A 15,582-nucleotide genomic window follows, 5' to 3' on the forward strand; every position below is an offset into this window, starting at 1 on the left:
AAAAAAATTTCTTCAGTACACTGTTACTCTTCTGTGTTCATGGGCATTTTCTCACATCCTTTTGCAGAAGGTAACAGAGTATACACGCTTAGTGTTGATAGCTTTTCCTTTCACACTCCCATAAAGCATGACATATTGTAGTACAAACTTCCAGCAGAACGAGGCCTCTTATAATCACAGTCCATTTAGAAATCCTTAAGACCGTTTTTCTTTACTTCCTCAGTATCTTGATTCTTATTTTATCACAACTCTCGGATCCAGGTGCTTTCATGAACCCTCGCTTCTTCTGTTTAGAAACACTATTATATCATCCAATAATTTCCTATTTGAAGGGAAAGGAACAGCCTTTCAAGAAATTAAGAAAATAAACGAAGATGCCAACATTTGTTAAAGCAGGCACAGTATAGATTTATTACTCACGGTGTTTTCTTTTGGTTGTCTCCTCATTCCACAACAGATGTGGAAAGTTTTGACCACTTAAAATTCAGCTGCAAGCACCCTAGATGCTTTGAATTTTCAAAGTCCAACAGGAGCAAGCATAAATTATGGTATGACGCAGTTAAAAGTAGAAGTAGAATATTACATATTTCTCAGACATAAAACTAATGGAAGACTTGATTCTCCTCTCAAATATTTCCAATTATGCCCTTCCATTTGGTGAAAATCCCAGGGCTCTAACACACTGTAAAGTTTGCTACTGCAGAACAAATGCAGACTTGACATCATTGACAGTTTTCACCTTTTTAATAAAACACATTTTAAAACTTTCAACGTTACTCCATTTTTATTGAGGAAAATATAACATCTAAAAACTCCTCCTTGAATAAGAAATACTTTCAAACATAAATTAAGAAATCTCTCTTAAACTTCATATTTCTTACAGTGCGGGCAGATCCGGCATAAAACACATTCCTACAGATTTACAAAAGCAGTCTGATGTGATAGTTCATAAACAAAAGTTTTCAAGTTTTATCTTTTTCTTTTGTGGTGTTCATTAAAGAAAAACTCACCAAAAAAAAAAAATTTCTCTTCAACCCACCATTTGCATGGTTCAATAAAGGGCCCATGATAAAGTGCTCAGCAGCATGACTGGCAGTGTAGGATACAAGCTTGGACTTTCTCTACTCCAGTGTATTTTGACAGTTCTTGAGGTATGTCCTACCTGAAAAAAAGACTCCAGTTTCTTTCCTCTACGCTTACTCCTTTGGTCTTCCGAAGTTATTCTGTAAGCTTGATTTCCCCGTCCCCCAAAACTATTATTTCATGATGCACCTATGTTCTCTGGTTTTCTTCCAAAACTAGTTTGGGTTAAAACATGCACATATTCTTCACCTGTATTTTTGAAGAGCTGAGGTACATTATGATCTGCTGCACAATAGTGGTTCTAAAAAACATGGGAAGAACAAATATTCAGAGTGTACATGATTAAGGAGGTATTTTTACAAGGAAGTCATCGTAGGTCTGACAGTTGGTACCAGTCTAAAAACAGCAGGGCTAAGAGTATCTTCTTGTTATTCCATTTAAAACTGAATACTGCAAGGTGAGGCACTCCTTGGCTTTCTGATGTTTTTCGAAATGACAGAATTCCAGATTACCTTTTCATTACAGTTGTAAATGAGATCTATAAGAAAATTAACAATGCAGAAAAAAAAAAAGGTATTCCGTGAATTAACTTTTTTGTCAAGAAAGAGAAGAAATTCATAAGGAATTAAAGTAAATCAGAGAAAAGAAAGATTTAGAAATTAAGGATAAAATGCAAGCTTTTCCTGTGAAACATCCTAGAAAAACCCCTAAAACTCATAAATACCATCACTTCAGTAAATGAAAAAACACATAGACAAACTTTCAGAAAAATACACTTACACCCAGCTCTGCTGTGATGCACCCCTTAGAAATCAATAGCCCAATTTCTCAGTAAGGCAGACTGCCTGGATCCTTCAGAGGTTAAACCCCTGAAAGCACCGAATGGTTTGAAGTCCAGTCTTTAGAAAAGTCTATGCTGTTGAAGATTAGATTCAGACATTAATTCCTGCCACTGATAAGAAAACTATAACTGCCATTTCCAAATTCCTCAAGTTTTCAAGTCCTGAAGAATCTAAACAGTTTGTTCCCTTGATGTCAGGGAGTACCCTTTGCCCAAGTCCAACTGTTTTCAAGGAAAAACACAATAAAATTATCTTTTAATATATTCCTTCTGTAATAAAGGCCTTGCAATGTTTTGTTTCCAGAACAGCAGCAACAAAGGACTTCATTGCATACTTCAGCTCCTAAATAATAAATTAACAAGCACCATGAGGTAAGTACATATAAGTCTTTGCCCATTTTTGTGAAGCACACAAAATCCATATTGTTTGTGTGGTTTTAAGGACAAAATGTAATCATTGGTCAACATGACCTAGATTAAGAAAATTAGTAAACCAGTTCTAATCTTGGATGAAGAGTTTTTCCTAAGATTTTTGTTTTGTTTAAACCTCAGAGGGAACGAGCCAAATATCTAGATGGTCTTGTTCTCATCTAGTAAGCAGAGCATTATCACGGGCATGCTTTGATCCACCAACCAAATCAGAGATCTTTAAACAGTTGTTAAAACGATACATTCAAAGTTCTCCTCTCCACCCAGTAAAAAAAACGATGTAAGTATGAGGTACTCAGCATTCACATCCAACCCTTCAATATTACATGCATATCTAATCAAGCAAAACACAATACCAAAATATTAAATAGGTGGCATTAACTTGATCAGAATGGCTTGCACACCAAGGATTATAATGGTAGGATGCTATACAGGCTGGTAGTAAGGAAACAAATAAAAACCTAAACTCTGGTGTGGAGAAAGCTAATCTTTTGATTACTTGTTTGCTTTTCTTCTCTTTTTGCTGTGTTTTCTTAAGTCTTTACAACATTATACCATTAGAATTTCTAAATTGCAACACGTAGGATCCCAAATTACTATCAAAGCCAATCAGATGGAGGAAGGATACAAAATATAATTAAAAGCTAGCAGATTTATGGTGACATCAAGAATAAATACATCAAAATATATCCAAATGCATAGTGTTTACACTCTTGAAAGCAAATGTCAAAGTCAAGTACAACCACCTAATCATCACTAATAGTCCAATTTCTCACAGACGTTACAGCACAGCTAGGTACTGAGGAATGACCTGAGGGAGTAAATAATGACTTTATAAAATAATCATACAGAAACTTCCGTACATCTGAGTGGTGTGAAGAGACAAATTTTGTTAGCTGCTAACAAATGCTACTTTTCTGGCTGAGAAACAAAAACCCAAAGTTTAACTGCTTTACTGATTATCAGTTTGCAGCAAGTAAACAAGAACTTTCAAAGTCCAGTCCACTAGTACATGACTTTCAATATTAGTTAATACATAAGCCTCGATAATGCCTCTGCAACACCTTTAGAGCAACTGAAATTAAAAATGTATCACTCACTTCTTGCAATACTTGTCCAAGCGTCTCTCGGCTGTGAATTCGCTTCCTGTTGAAAACCCAAACCACACTTATTTCTGCACAAAGCATTAGAGGGTCTTGTAAACATCAATCATTTATCCCACTTCAAAAAACAGAAGACTGTTATGCTAGGCTTTGTTCCACATTCCTTCCCTTATGGAATCTTGATGAAATTTTATAGAATCTTACTGCCATCTTATTGAGTCTACAAACTCTGATTCAGACCTGTTATTATTCCCATCAGGAGGAACTACCTGGAATAAGGCCTGCTACTCATTGTATTTTCTCAAAAACCACCTGTTTACTAAAAAGCTTAGTAAAATTTCAGCATAAATCCTAACATCCAGATATAGCTGATAATTAATTGCTTTAGTGCCATCTTCTCCAGCACTAGACACGTATTATTCAGCAATTGATGCAAGAAGATTAACAAATACTTCTTTTTTTAGTATTCTTCCAACATAAGTGGTAGGCAGTGCTTGCAAACACAACAGCAATACAAAGACTTTAAAAAAAAAAATATTTTTTATCAAAAGTGAGAACACGTTACTACAATTATTGTTTCCAAACATCCTGTAACATATGCACTAGAAATGCAAATAGAAGGCAACATATTTTTACCTGTCTATTTTGGTTGCTATGACCACAGTGAAATTGCCTTCTGTATTGGGCAAGTATGTAGAAGGTATAACTACATAACTTCCTGCAGGAAGTCTGCAAAGTTGGCTTACTTCCTGTGAATAGCAATGAGGTACGCAGCTAACCAGCGGCTCCAGGTGTAGAAAAGAGGAAGTATGTGGTTTCCAGCTGCTGTTAGGCACCTGCAAAAAAGAATGAAAACATGCCTACCTTTTCACACATTTCAGGCCTCACAATATTAAATTCCTTAGTATACCATAGTATGATGTGTTCCACATCTATTCCACTCCAAATACCCACTCTTCTGTACAGAACTATAGAAGAGAGGGATGGGGAGGCTTCCAGAAAACCCAGATGGCAGTATTAAGTACAGATAAATAATTCCTAGCATGTTTGCAGACAAATTATACAACCCACTACCCACATAGTTCAAAAGCTTTTTCTGTTGTCTAACCTCACTCCTCCTCGCTGCAGCCTAATGCACTTGTTTTTCACCTCATGGATATGGTGAACAGACTGCATGCATCCTTCCTCTTTCTAGTGGCCTTTCCTGTCTAAAAATTCGTATTAGACTTCTCCTCACTCTCCAACAGGCATGAAAAATGCCAATCTTTCTTCACATATTGTGTATTTGAAGCTACATGATCACTCCCGATGCTAAACTCCAGACTCTTCACTTAAGCAACACCTTTTGAGAAGTATGTTTGCTGAAAATAAAGCTAACTTTCCCTGCAAAATAACTACCTAACCAGAAGCTACCCATCCCTACATTTATGCAGTTGATCACTGGCACTCACATGCGGAACTTTTATTTGTCCATACCAAATCATATCTTGTTTTGTTTCAGATCATCTGTTCAACATATCACAGTCCTTTTGAATTCTAATCTTGTCTGCAGATCCACCATCACTTGTCAATGGACAAATAAATAATTATTAGAGATGAAGAAAGGAAGTTTTCACGAATTACTAAAAAGTTTGGTCCTCGGTCACTAAGACACCGAGAATTCTTTGCAAATCCTCAAAAGAGTTCATAATTTCTAAAACTAACGTAGAACTCTGCAAGGATTCAGTGGAACCAATTATCTGGTTACCAAGCTATGTAACTATGTAGTTATTCTGTATCTTTCATGGGCATTACATCACAAGATCAGTCCCTGTTTGTCCTGGAAGCAGGAAGTCCCTTGCCAAGTGGAAGGAGCACTGAACTGACAAGCTTACCTTCACACTTGGCAAATGAGCAATGAAAGCAACCAAAAGCCTTACCTGGAAAATATGGAAACCTATTGGACGACACTTGCTATCTTGGCAGTGCTGACGGAGGGTAACTTTCACACTGCTTTTTCCTGGTCCTGCAGGAATGGAGAGGGGAAAGCAGGGATTGATATGGAAGGAGGGGAAATTCCTGCTACCTCCAGCACTTTGCCCATTTTTCCAGCATCCATGCAGCTGCACTGTCTCCCATTCACCTGCTGGGAGTTCTTCACAGAGGGCAGCATCTGTGGGTGGTGGCTTTAGCTCGCTATCAAACGTAAGAGAGAAAAGAAACTAAAATGTATAAAACCTGTACAATTGCACAAAATCTAGAACACCAGCTCACAAAAATGAACTACTGTTACATAAACTTACATGAATACAATTCCTCCAAACTTTCAGCACGGAGAGAAAAAGAACTATACAACTCTTAAGCCCTTAGATAATCCACAGAACTCCACAAGAACGACATAGCATAGACAAACCATGCACTAAAACCAGATAAAATTTTTGTACATTCATCAAGTAACACAGCTTACGTATTTTTCTCCTCAATGCCCTTGTGCTATTTGTCCTATTTGAAAGCAATACAACTGACAGTGTCTTCTGGAGTACAGATGAGCACCTCAGTGAGTCCAAAGCATACGCTTCATTTTTTTTTTTATATTCACTATGCCTTTAATCAGAGGAAACTACCATTTTACCTGCTGACTTGATCACTGTAACGTTAACTCTATTTTGATCCTAGCCCAGCATCGCTTTTCACAGCCATGTGAACAATTTAGTATCATTATCAGTTGTGCAACATCTGAAACGATATTTCAGCATAACTTGAAACGTATCATTTGTTCTTATTTCCAGTTGAGAATGCATAACAGCTGTTACAATATTCTGCAATTGTCCATTCTAGACACACATCCAGGCTGGCACTTCTGTTTCAGTCTGAGGAAGTGTCATACTTAACAGCACTACTAGAAATTTCATCCCATCACTGAATGTGCAAAGTGTTCTACAATTGAAGTATGTCCAGAAACCAAATATATATTGCCGGTCAGAAGTACACAACTTGCACCCATACAGCAAAGTTAGCCTCATAGTTTTGCAGACCTTTATTCAATCTAAAACTTGATGCCACCTTGCTGTCAAATTCCACAGAGTAAATGATAAACGCATGTTCTGGCTTCGTAGTGTGATTTGCCAGCTTCTTTCCAAGGGATACGAGTTGATGGTGTACTACCAGAATATAAAATAATTTGAACAGCTTTAAAACATGTTGCCAACAGTAAGTTTTGCCTCTGCATAAAGCTTACCTGGCACAAGCTGTTAGACAACCTCAGATTTTTTCAGGTTTATTGGAAGTACAATTTTGCTTACTCCACACAACTACTCATCATTGTGTCTTCTTAAGTATTTATTTCAAGGCTACGGTCCCCAACACAGAATTGCTCACAAATAATTGACTTTGAAGTGTTGAGATAGCTATGTAGTCTGCTACAGTTAAAAAAATTAAAAGTCATCAGAAGCTACTGGACTGACATTGCTGATATTTTCTGTTGGATAAGCAAGCATTGTTAAATAGAAATAAAAGATTGTTCCAAGTCTATTACAAAAGTCTATTTTGCGTCACAAGTTACGAGGAAAGATCAGGTAGAACACAATATGCAGTGATCCTTCCATAAATTTTTTCATAATGCTGGTAAACTTCTTGAGGTCTTCACAATTAAGAAGTTCAGGTGAACCGTCAGTGTTGAATGCTTTAATTCAAAAAACAACTAATTGTGCAGCTAAAGAAGACAGCATAAACAGTGCTATTTTCCACACCTATCCTGAAAAGATGAGCTGTGAGCATTATGTCATCCAAGTCCACTGCTGACACTCAATTTGCATTTGAAGCTGTATTGCTTACTACTAACAATGTTATATGTCAGGCAATCTGTTAGTATGTGTTTTCCAGCATACCTGATAATATACTGCTCTCCTTTTCTGTTGCTGATTGCAATAACAACAGCTGCTTTTAACTTCTGTGGCACATATTCATTTTTTCCATACATTAAGAAAGTACTTCCACATATTGAGAAACACGTTCTGCAGAAACCTCTTCAGTTCTTTTACAAAATATGCACTTTCTCAAAACTAGGCCGCAGTTTAGAGTCAAGATGCGACTCATCTGACTACTTCTGACTGATATTTTAACAAGAGGTAGTAGCACCTTCATGAAAAAAACAAGGAGACAGAACACTACTTACGTGAATTCAAAGATAAAACAATGCTGTTACTTGGTATACTCTGCACAACCCTTCAAAACATTTTGAACATTTACACTTAGTGCTATACTTCATATATTCGTTTATGTCAATGACGATTAAAAGTTTTCTGTTTTGTTTTGAACCTACCTGAGAGAGATCCTTCCTGTCGAAAATACGCGAAGCAAGAAATTCCCTACTGCATCTTTCAGAAATGTGCTGGGAACAACAAGATAAAACCCAGGCGAAAGGTCACAGCATACATGTACTTCTCTATCATAGGAATGGCAGACGGTACCTACAACTGGAGGAGCAGAGAGGGTCTTTGGAAGGTTAAATCGTTTCTTCTCCACCTAGAATAGATGCATAATGATGCGTGGTGTTTTAGGAAAAATGAGGAGTTTTTAATAAAACTAAAAATGATCAAGTATTGTTTAAAACATTTTGAAACATGCATATATTTACAAAAGGAAAAAAGTAAGGACGAAAGTATCAGCAGATAAGCTGAACTTCAAAGAGGAGTAGGAAGAGTTAATATTCAGGAGGAGTATATTTAGGAAGAGGCATCAAATAATCAGCCTGAAATGTCATGCACTAGTTTGGAATAGCCCCAAAAGTTCTGCCACTCGGCACTCAATGTGCAAAGAAGAAAGTACTAGTCCACTAACAGTTTGTACAGACAGTAACTGCATTCTGAGATAAACAGGATGATTCTGACAAATCAGAGATGTAAAATGTGTGAACAGTTGAATCATATGACTGATACAGGAAAGGAATTATTTTACTTAGATGTTTCAGTAATGCTTTAAAACTTCTATTCGCAAAAAGAAAAATGTCACTCCCATATTACCTTCCAGACATGCAATCCCACAGCCTGATAATTCTTCCCCTGTATGCCTTCAGTCAAGGATAGTTTTTTCTCTGTTAAGTGAGTCAGATTTTTAATTCTTCCGGCCCAGTCAGCACTGTATTTCTTATGTTTCTGCAGCAGAGCAATGCACACCTCACTCTTCTCACAGACTCTCAACCAGAACTTAGGGTTGGTAGGGAAGCTGCTGTTGTTACGGCAGCCACCTGCAGACTGACCTCTCACCCAGGATCCAAAAAGATTCTGCGAGTGACATAGCACTTTCTCTAACAAAATAAGAAAAACATGGTGAGGATTTCAGACACCAGAGGCTACTTAATTTTATACAACAGACATAGGGCAGAGATTCCCCAGCCCAAGAAAACATGCTGTTGTAGCCCTGACACCTTCTCCAAGCAGATATTCATGACTAAGATTTTGAGAGGCACGAGAATTAATGTCACAACTGGTAATGTAAGACTGACGATATGATTTTTACAGCAAGAAACTATTTCTAGAAATCTGAAGTTTATCTCCCATTTTAAAAAAAAAAAATTCACAAGGCTGTCCAGAACAATAGCCTTCTAGATAGAGAACACTAATCTCTCAACAAACTAGCAAGTAACTAGATTTCAGAGAAATATCAAAAACTCCTCTAAAGATCTTCAATTTCCTCTTGTCACTCTATTCTTCCCAGTAGAGACAGAAAAGGCCTATAGGTCTAAAAGGAAGGGAAAGACTGAAAAACAGAACTCAGAACTCATAGTCCAGTTGCATCCATTTGCAATTCAGATCAGTCTTTCCCATTGGCATAGCGTTATTTGCATGAGAAAGATGTTTTCTCATACCACACCTGTATAGAGGCTCTGAAGTTGTCCTTCCTCATTGACTGGAAAGCCCATGGTAATCTCATCAAATTCCCTGAAAAATTCCTCTTCATCAACCCAGAATTCTCCCTCTTGGATCTGTGAGAGCAGTTCTGAGGCAACTACTGGATCCAGCTGGCTCCATCCTTGACCACTGCACATAAGACAAAAGTTAACATTTAGTTCTTTGCCCAGTAAAGTTCCATAACAATGTTGTATCAAACATCCTACAGAGCAGGACAATAAGAAAAGGTTTCTTCATTTTATTGTCAAATGCTTGCATTGAGTATTTCTGTATACATGTTGCAAGTCAGTGAGAGGGATAATAGAAAGAAGCACAACATATCAAAGAAAAATTAGAAACAACTTAACACCAGATTGGACACAGCAGTATACTTCCAGATGAAGTAGCTGCCTTGCTTACAGCAGACAGTGCAGTCCAAAGCATGAGAGCAAAATAAAGATTTTAACAGTTGTTAAAAATAGCGATGAAAAAGTAAAACAAGCTGCATAGTGACTGTCCTGAAAGAATTTTAATGCTGAACAGTGAACAGCAAAAACCACCATCTGTATTCTGGTTATCCCCATCAATCTGTTGACTAAGTCATGATAAACCAAGAATTCAAACACCTCATTATTTAGGGCCCATTAAAAACTAGTACTTTCAATATTTTTGATTGTTTCACTAACAACAAAGAATTGTTCTGCACTTGAATAAAACAGGGCTCTAAGGCCACCCAATGAAATGCTATCCTCTTGCAACTACGTGGCAACTTACTGTTTGGCAAAGAAACTACAAGAGACCAAGGGTATGACCAAAACTCTGCCAAAACCAAAAAACCATCAACTTAAGTCTCAATTAATGTGACTAAACCATCTTTTAAACTCAGGTTAAAAAAAACAAAACAAAAAACCAACAAAAACTATTTCTCTAAAATGTTTAACATGATCATATTGTTACCATATTTTAATGCTGAAAGCTTGCTTTGGGTCAAGAATTGCATGTTCTTTTATGCAGCCAAAACATGCTAACACTTTTCAAAATAAGCTGGTAGGGTCTGCCCTTTCATTCTTCTTACTTTGCTATATGAACTGCTAAACATATTTCTGCATTTCCTTTAAAAGAGATATCTTCTTTATATCTACTTTATAGCTACTCTTCTTTATATCTACTTGGTTCCAGCTTCTCCTATTCATATTGATCTACATAAATAAGAGCACACAAGCAAAAGACATAAGCATCCTTCCTTCTGCTATTTTGTTTTATACATACTCCTTTGCTTGTCTTCTGCAACTGAGACAAGATCAAATGAGAAGAGTGGAGTAAAGCTGAGCGACTACTTGTAAGTCACAAACATCTTATGAGCAAAGATACTTAGATCAATCGCAGAACAACAAAAAAGCACCACAAAAATCAGAGACAGAAAATAAACCAACACCTTAAGTTTATCTCTACAAAAAGATATGATGTTTTTATAAACAAAAAAAATTTGTTATCAAAAAAATTTAGATTACCAGAACTAATAGATCAAAATGACTAGCCTTAGAACCAATGAGCTGCATGAACTACTGAACCCTCTAAAGGACTGCATACAAACTGAAGTCTCCCTCCTCTGCTACAGCCAATACAGGCAATATTTACCTATGCAATACATAGATATGCTTTGTGCCTCTGACCTTTCACAAACGGTTTTCCAAATGAAAATAAACCTGCTCACCCCTCACACCAGGGACCTCTCCAGCACCGCCTCCCCCAAGGATTTCGTATTCGTAGTAGGAAGATTTCCTTGCCTGACACTTCAGACAGATTCAGCATGTCTATCACAATAAAGGCATGAAATTCTCCTAGTTCACTTGCACCTGAATAGAAAAAAAAAAGCATCTGAAAGTAAACAAAAGAACACGATGCTCCATATTTTACAATGAATGACATTAAACTACCCTGTGAAAGAAGGCAATTTTGACATAAAAGGAAATTGTTCTTAAATCAGTATAAAACCAGCATAAAAATCACCCAAACAGTTAACTTTAGTTGTGACTATATAGAAATAAAATAAATGAAAATTTTAAAGCATATTAACTCACTACTTGATCTCAAACACCTACAAATTCTCAGTGCTGAAATTAATTGAGGTTTTTAAGGTTGTTTTTAGGTGCTTTCTCGAGGGGATGGGGGGTGTGCATTTGTTTTTGAGAACTGAACATACTAGCATCTAATATAAAAAGCACTCCTCCAAAGCACCCCCATCCTGAACTCAATAACATCCTTAAATCTTTATTTATCCGAGGTTATATAAAATTGCACCATGAAATGACAGAATCAGCATTATGCATTTGCTGGCTGCCTTGTACTCTGAACCCTGTTAAATAGAGACACTTATTTTAAAAACGTTTAGAACTTTACTATTACCTTGTCTGGAATTGAGGACCGAGCAGCTTATTACACACTGTTCCTTCAGATTCATTAATCTTCTAAACACTGCCTTCTCCAAAACCATACCAGTCTTCTCTTTCTCCGTATTTCTTCCAGGCCTTTTCAGGGTCCATCTTTCAGCAATTCCTCCAGTCAGATCAACCAAAGCATCTGCCACCTGTCCGGCCCACAACTGCTCGTAAGACCCATGCACTCTATAGGGAAAAAAAAAAGTTTCTACCAATAGCAGAACTACAGAAACATGATTCTTATGTACTTTCAGCCCCACTCTAAATCACAATCATGACGGTATCCTGCCTCATATCCCCAAGTAGGCAAGAAGACTGCATACCATTTTATTTATACAGACTATAACATCTAAAGAATATGTAAGCCATCAGACATTCCACTGTTTGATGGGAAGTTTATTACAATTCATTCCAACATATACAGAAACGACTCCAGTCTAGTACTAGTCATTTGTCCCTTATTATCCGTGCACTACAGCATCTTTTGTGATATACTAACTGCATTCTGTATAACTAACATTTCTTCCTCTTCTTCAATTATTCTTCGTTCACTCTGCACAATCAGCGTAGCAGTTCCTTCAACAATTTAAGAGACTACCCTACCTGATGCAGCAGATGCAAAAGACAGCAAAAGAAATCAAGACTGTAATAGAATGATAGACAGGATAGAACAATAAGACCTCTACACAAAACTAACAAAGAATATTACCTTTCAAACCTACAGAGAAGCTTTAACATGCCATTGTTGCTTCACAACTTCTGCTCAATGTATCTACAGTTGAATAAATTACTTCTTTCTTAAAGTCTTTTTCTGCCCTCTGCTGGCAACCACACAATCTTTTGTCCAAGTTCTTTTGGACATTTGACATCTTACCAGCACACTTTGTTTCCAAATCGTTTTGTCAATCTGGACAGTATTTTGATGGATATGTCATAAAACATAAAATAGCTGCACTTTCAAACACACTAACAATATGTTCGTTTCTCCTCAAAATAATAAACTATCAAATTAAGCAAAAGAGCAGTGAAACTTACACAACCAAAGCCTCAACTAGCATAAACTTACGTAATGTTGTTGCTTTCCATGAAAATACTGGCATGCTTTCTGCTTTTCATTGAGCCCTCAGCTACTCTCAAATGCCACACTAGTAAAATATTTCCCTTTAATAAATTAGATGACCAATGGATACTGACTTAATGAACATCATTAGAATCCTGATAATTCATTGCAGCTCTTACTTTTCATCATAATTCTCTCTCTAAGACTATCTACTATATAAGAAGACCTACAGTTTAAAGAGTGATGTCTGCACAACCCAGTATGGGAAAGCTAGCAGCCACTGTACTTTATATTAAATAATACACAGATCTATGCCCAAAGCAGTCAGACAAAACAAGTAATCAGAAGGTATGGTACCTCCCTTTACTTCCCTCACTAACAGTGTTCACATACTTTGCATAAGCTTTTTCCAACAGCGGAAGCCAAAACAAATCCTCTGTCTGACACTGGGAAAAGCAGAGTTTACCACCAAGGCAAGGCAAACGATCATCAATGGTCACTTCAACCCAGTGTCCAAACTGCCACACACGACAAGTGAAACAGCCTTGGTATGACTCATCCGTCCAGCTGGGCTGACCTGGCGGGATTACCTAGATGGCAAAAGCCAAAATCAAGATAAATTATGAATTTTTTTTTGTAAACAAAACCAGTTTAAAATATGCTGACTATCAACCATTTATAATAATCACAGAAAAAAAAAATCACAACAAAACCAGTAAAACTAAGCATAACAAAACTGATATTCATATGGAGGCTTGGAATTCAACAATACCACACATGTATAAATTAGGTGAAGTGAACTTCTGAAACACCAAACAAGAAACTTCTCTATACCTTATTCAGTAGGTATTTACTCTTCTGCAAAGCGACACAGGCACACAGGAACCAACAGTCTCCCAAAATTCCTTGTTTCACTTGCACATCCTGCAGATTGTTTGAAAATAATCGAGGAGTAGAACAAATGTCCTAAAATTAAAAGACGGAGAGTTAAAGCCAAATCCTGCAGGACATTCTAAGGAAGTCTGTTTCAGGGAATGGGAGGGCTCCAGAGACCTCTCAAAAAATAAGAACATTTCTTTTTCAGACACAGCCTAAGCAAGCAATAACAAATTACTACCTTGTGGCTATTTTACAGGTACTTTATGTGAGGTAAATCTAGTTCCCACATGAATTTCAGTACATAAATGTCACAATCAGGTGCAACCGTAGCAGAGGACCAATAAGTGAAAGACATAATTCAGCTCCTTGCTAGACATATCACAGACAAACTGTAATAGAACTGATGCGATTCACATTGAACTGCGCATCCCAAGTTACAAAAATCTCCAAATTAGCATAAGAGAAAAACCTTTCCTAGGGCAAATAAAAATAGATTACTTGGTAGCAAAAAAGGTAATTTCAAATGCAAAGTCCTGAACACTTAATCGGATCCAAAAGCAAGTTTTTAAAATGGTTCTTCTCTCACCTGTAAACACTGCAAGAGATGGAAATTAACTGATCAACCTCCAGTAGTAATCAAGGTGTAAGGTACGAAAGTAAAAAGCTGCACACTGTGCTCTGTCATTTGTTTGCCATTCTGATAACCAACAGCTCTATCACTGTTCTATAGCCATACTCAGACGCAGGGGAGAAAAACAATACCACTAAAAATAACATGCCTTGTTTCTCCATTACATTTTTATAGCATTTTTTTCCCCACCTCCACACAAAGGCAGTATCATAAATATTTCATTTTAAATGAATGTACTGCAGAAACGCATTCTAAACTTTGTAGCTCTCATATCGTTTGCTCTGAAACCCAGCTCTAAATATAAAAGCAACACAAGTCATATCACAAGTTATAACCTTAAAAAAGTTTGCTTTCTTGTTACCAAAGAAATCAAAAATCACAAAAAAAAATTTAAAAAGCAGTATCCTTCTGAAAAACTCTAAAATGCACTTATTTGTTTTCAAGATGGTTATGCAATATATAAAAAAAATTTGGGAATGCCAGTTTTTAACTTGGTATACATATTATTTGCATAATGAAACATAATAAAATACCTGAATTTCTACTAGTGCCATAGAATTCAAAAGTTCTACAACAGGATTTAAATCAAGCCTACGAACAAAACCCAGGCTTAGAAACTATAACTCATATATTGTTAACACTGACATACATTGTTTTTATCACTTCTATATTTCTAAACAATAAAAACACCCAGAAGCAGTCATTCAAGGATAACTAGCACTTACTACCTTAAAGTCCAGTTCTGCTAAAATAACCTTAAAACTCACCTTAGGTCTCAACCAAGATATCTCGCCTCTGAATTGGGCAAGCGGGGTACAATAATCAAAAAATATAGAGGTATCACTGGCTGGAAACGTGGGGTCTGTGTAAAGGTCTCTTTTCACAATTAATTGCTTTTTCTCTCCCAGCATTTTCAACACAATCGTAAGTAGCTTTGTTGGTTATTTCCACGGCTTGATATTGTCAAGCACCAACCTAAAATATAAATGAACGTTACTCAGGAGTTGTAGCTGAGAAACAAATAAGCAATACAGATTTATTTAGGAACAGAAAGCCTCTCAGTCTTTCCACACAGCACCTTGAATCACGCCATTTCAGCACCTGATACCACCCTAGAGGTTTCCTGCCCTGCTGGCAAAGAGAATGGAGGTCTCAGAGGAGACCTATACCCAGGAGCCCACTTAGACCCCTTCCCCGTCCCTCTACGCACACCCTCCCCACAAGGCCCCCTCCACCAACACCCCTTCCCTC

General features: G+C 37.0%; 1 protein-coding gene across 1 annotated transcript; it reads right to left on the bottom strand.

Moving 5' to 3' along the window:
• Nucleotides 1-1,591: 1,591 nt before the first annotated feature.
• Nucleotides 1,592-15,338, bottom strand: CAPN10 (calpain 10). Its single transcript, XM_009701932.1, has 12 exons — nucleotides 15,099-15,338; nucleotides 13,656-13,787; nucleotides 13,215-13,411; nucleotides 11,730-11,947; nucleotides 11,038-11,179; nucleotides 9,307-9,473; nucleotides 8,457-8,740; nucleotides 7,757-7,959; nucleotides 5,376-5,631; nucleotides 4,093-4,292; nucleotides 3,454-3,499; nucleotides 1,592-1,621 (listed from the first exon to the last, which is right to left on the bottom strand). The coding sequence occupies exons 1-12, from the start codon at nucleotides 15,240-15,242 to the stop codon at nucleotides 1,592-1,594; spliced, it is 2,019 nt and encodes a 672-aa protein (XP_009700234.1). The 5' UTR covers nucleotides 15,243-15,338.
• Nucleotides 15,339-15,582: the final 244 nt, after the last annotated feature.

The sequence above is a fragment of the Cariama cristata genome, unplaced genomic scaffold (assembly GCF_000690535.1).
Source record: "Cariama cristata isolate BGI_N322 unplaced genomic scaffold, ASM69053v1 scaffold3616, whole genome shotgun sequence".
Lineage (NCBI taxonomy): Eukaryota > Metazoa > Chordata > Aves > Cariamiformes > Cariamidae > Cariama > Cariama cristata.

Bases quoted from the DNA above. Each gene is read 5' to 3' on its own strand.
- CAPN10 (XM_009701932.1), bottom strand. From the start codon at position 15,242: ATGCTGGGAGAGAAAAAGCAATTAATTGTGAAAAGAGACCTTTACACA. The intron at 9,474-11,037 runs GTGAGCAGGTTT...TCTTATGTGCAG, and splicing joins AGAGGTCCCTGGTGTGAGGG to TGGTCAAGGATGGAGCCAGC. The intron at 5,632-7,756 runs GTAGGTTCAAAA...TACGTTTGATAG, and splicing joins ACAGGAAGGATCTCTCTCAG to CGAGCTAAAGCCACCACCCA.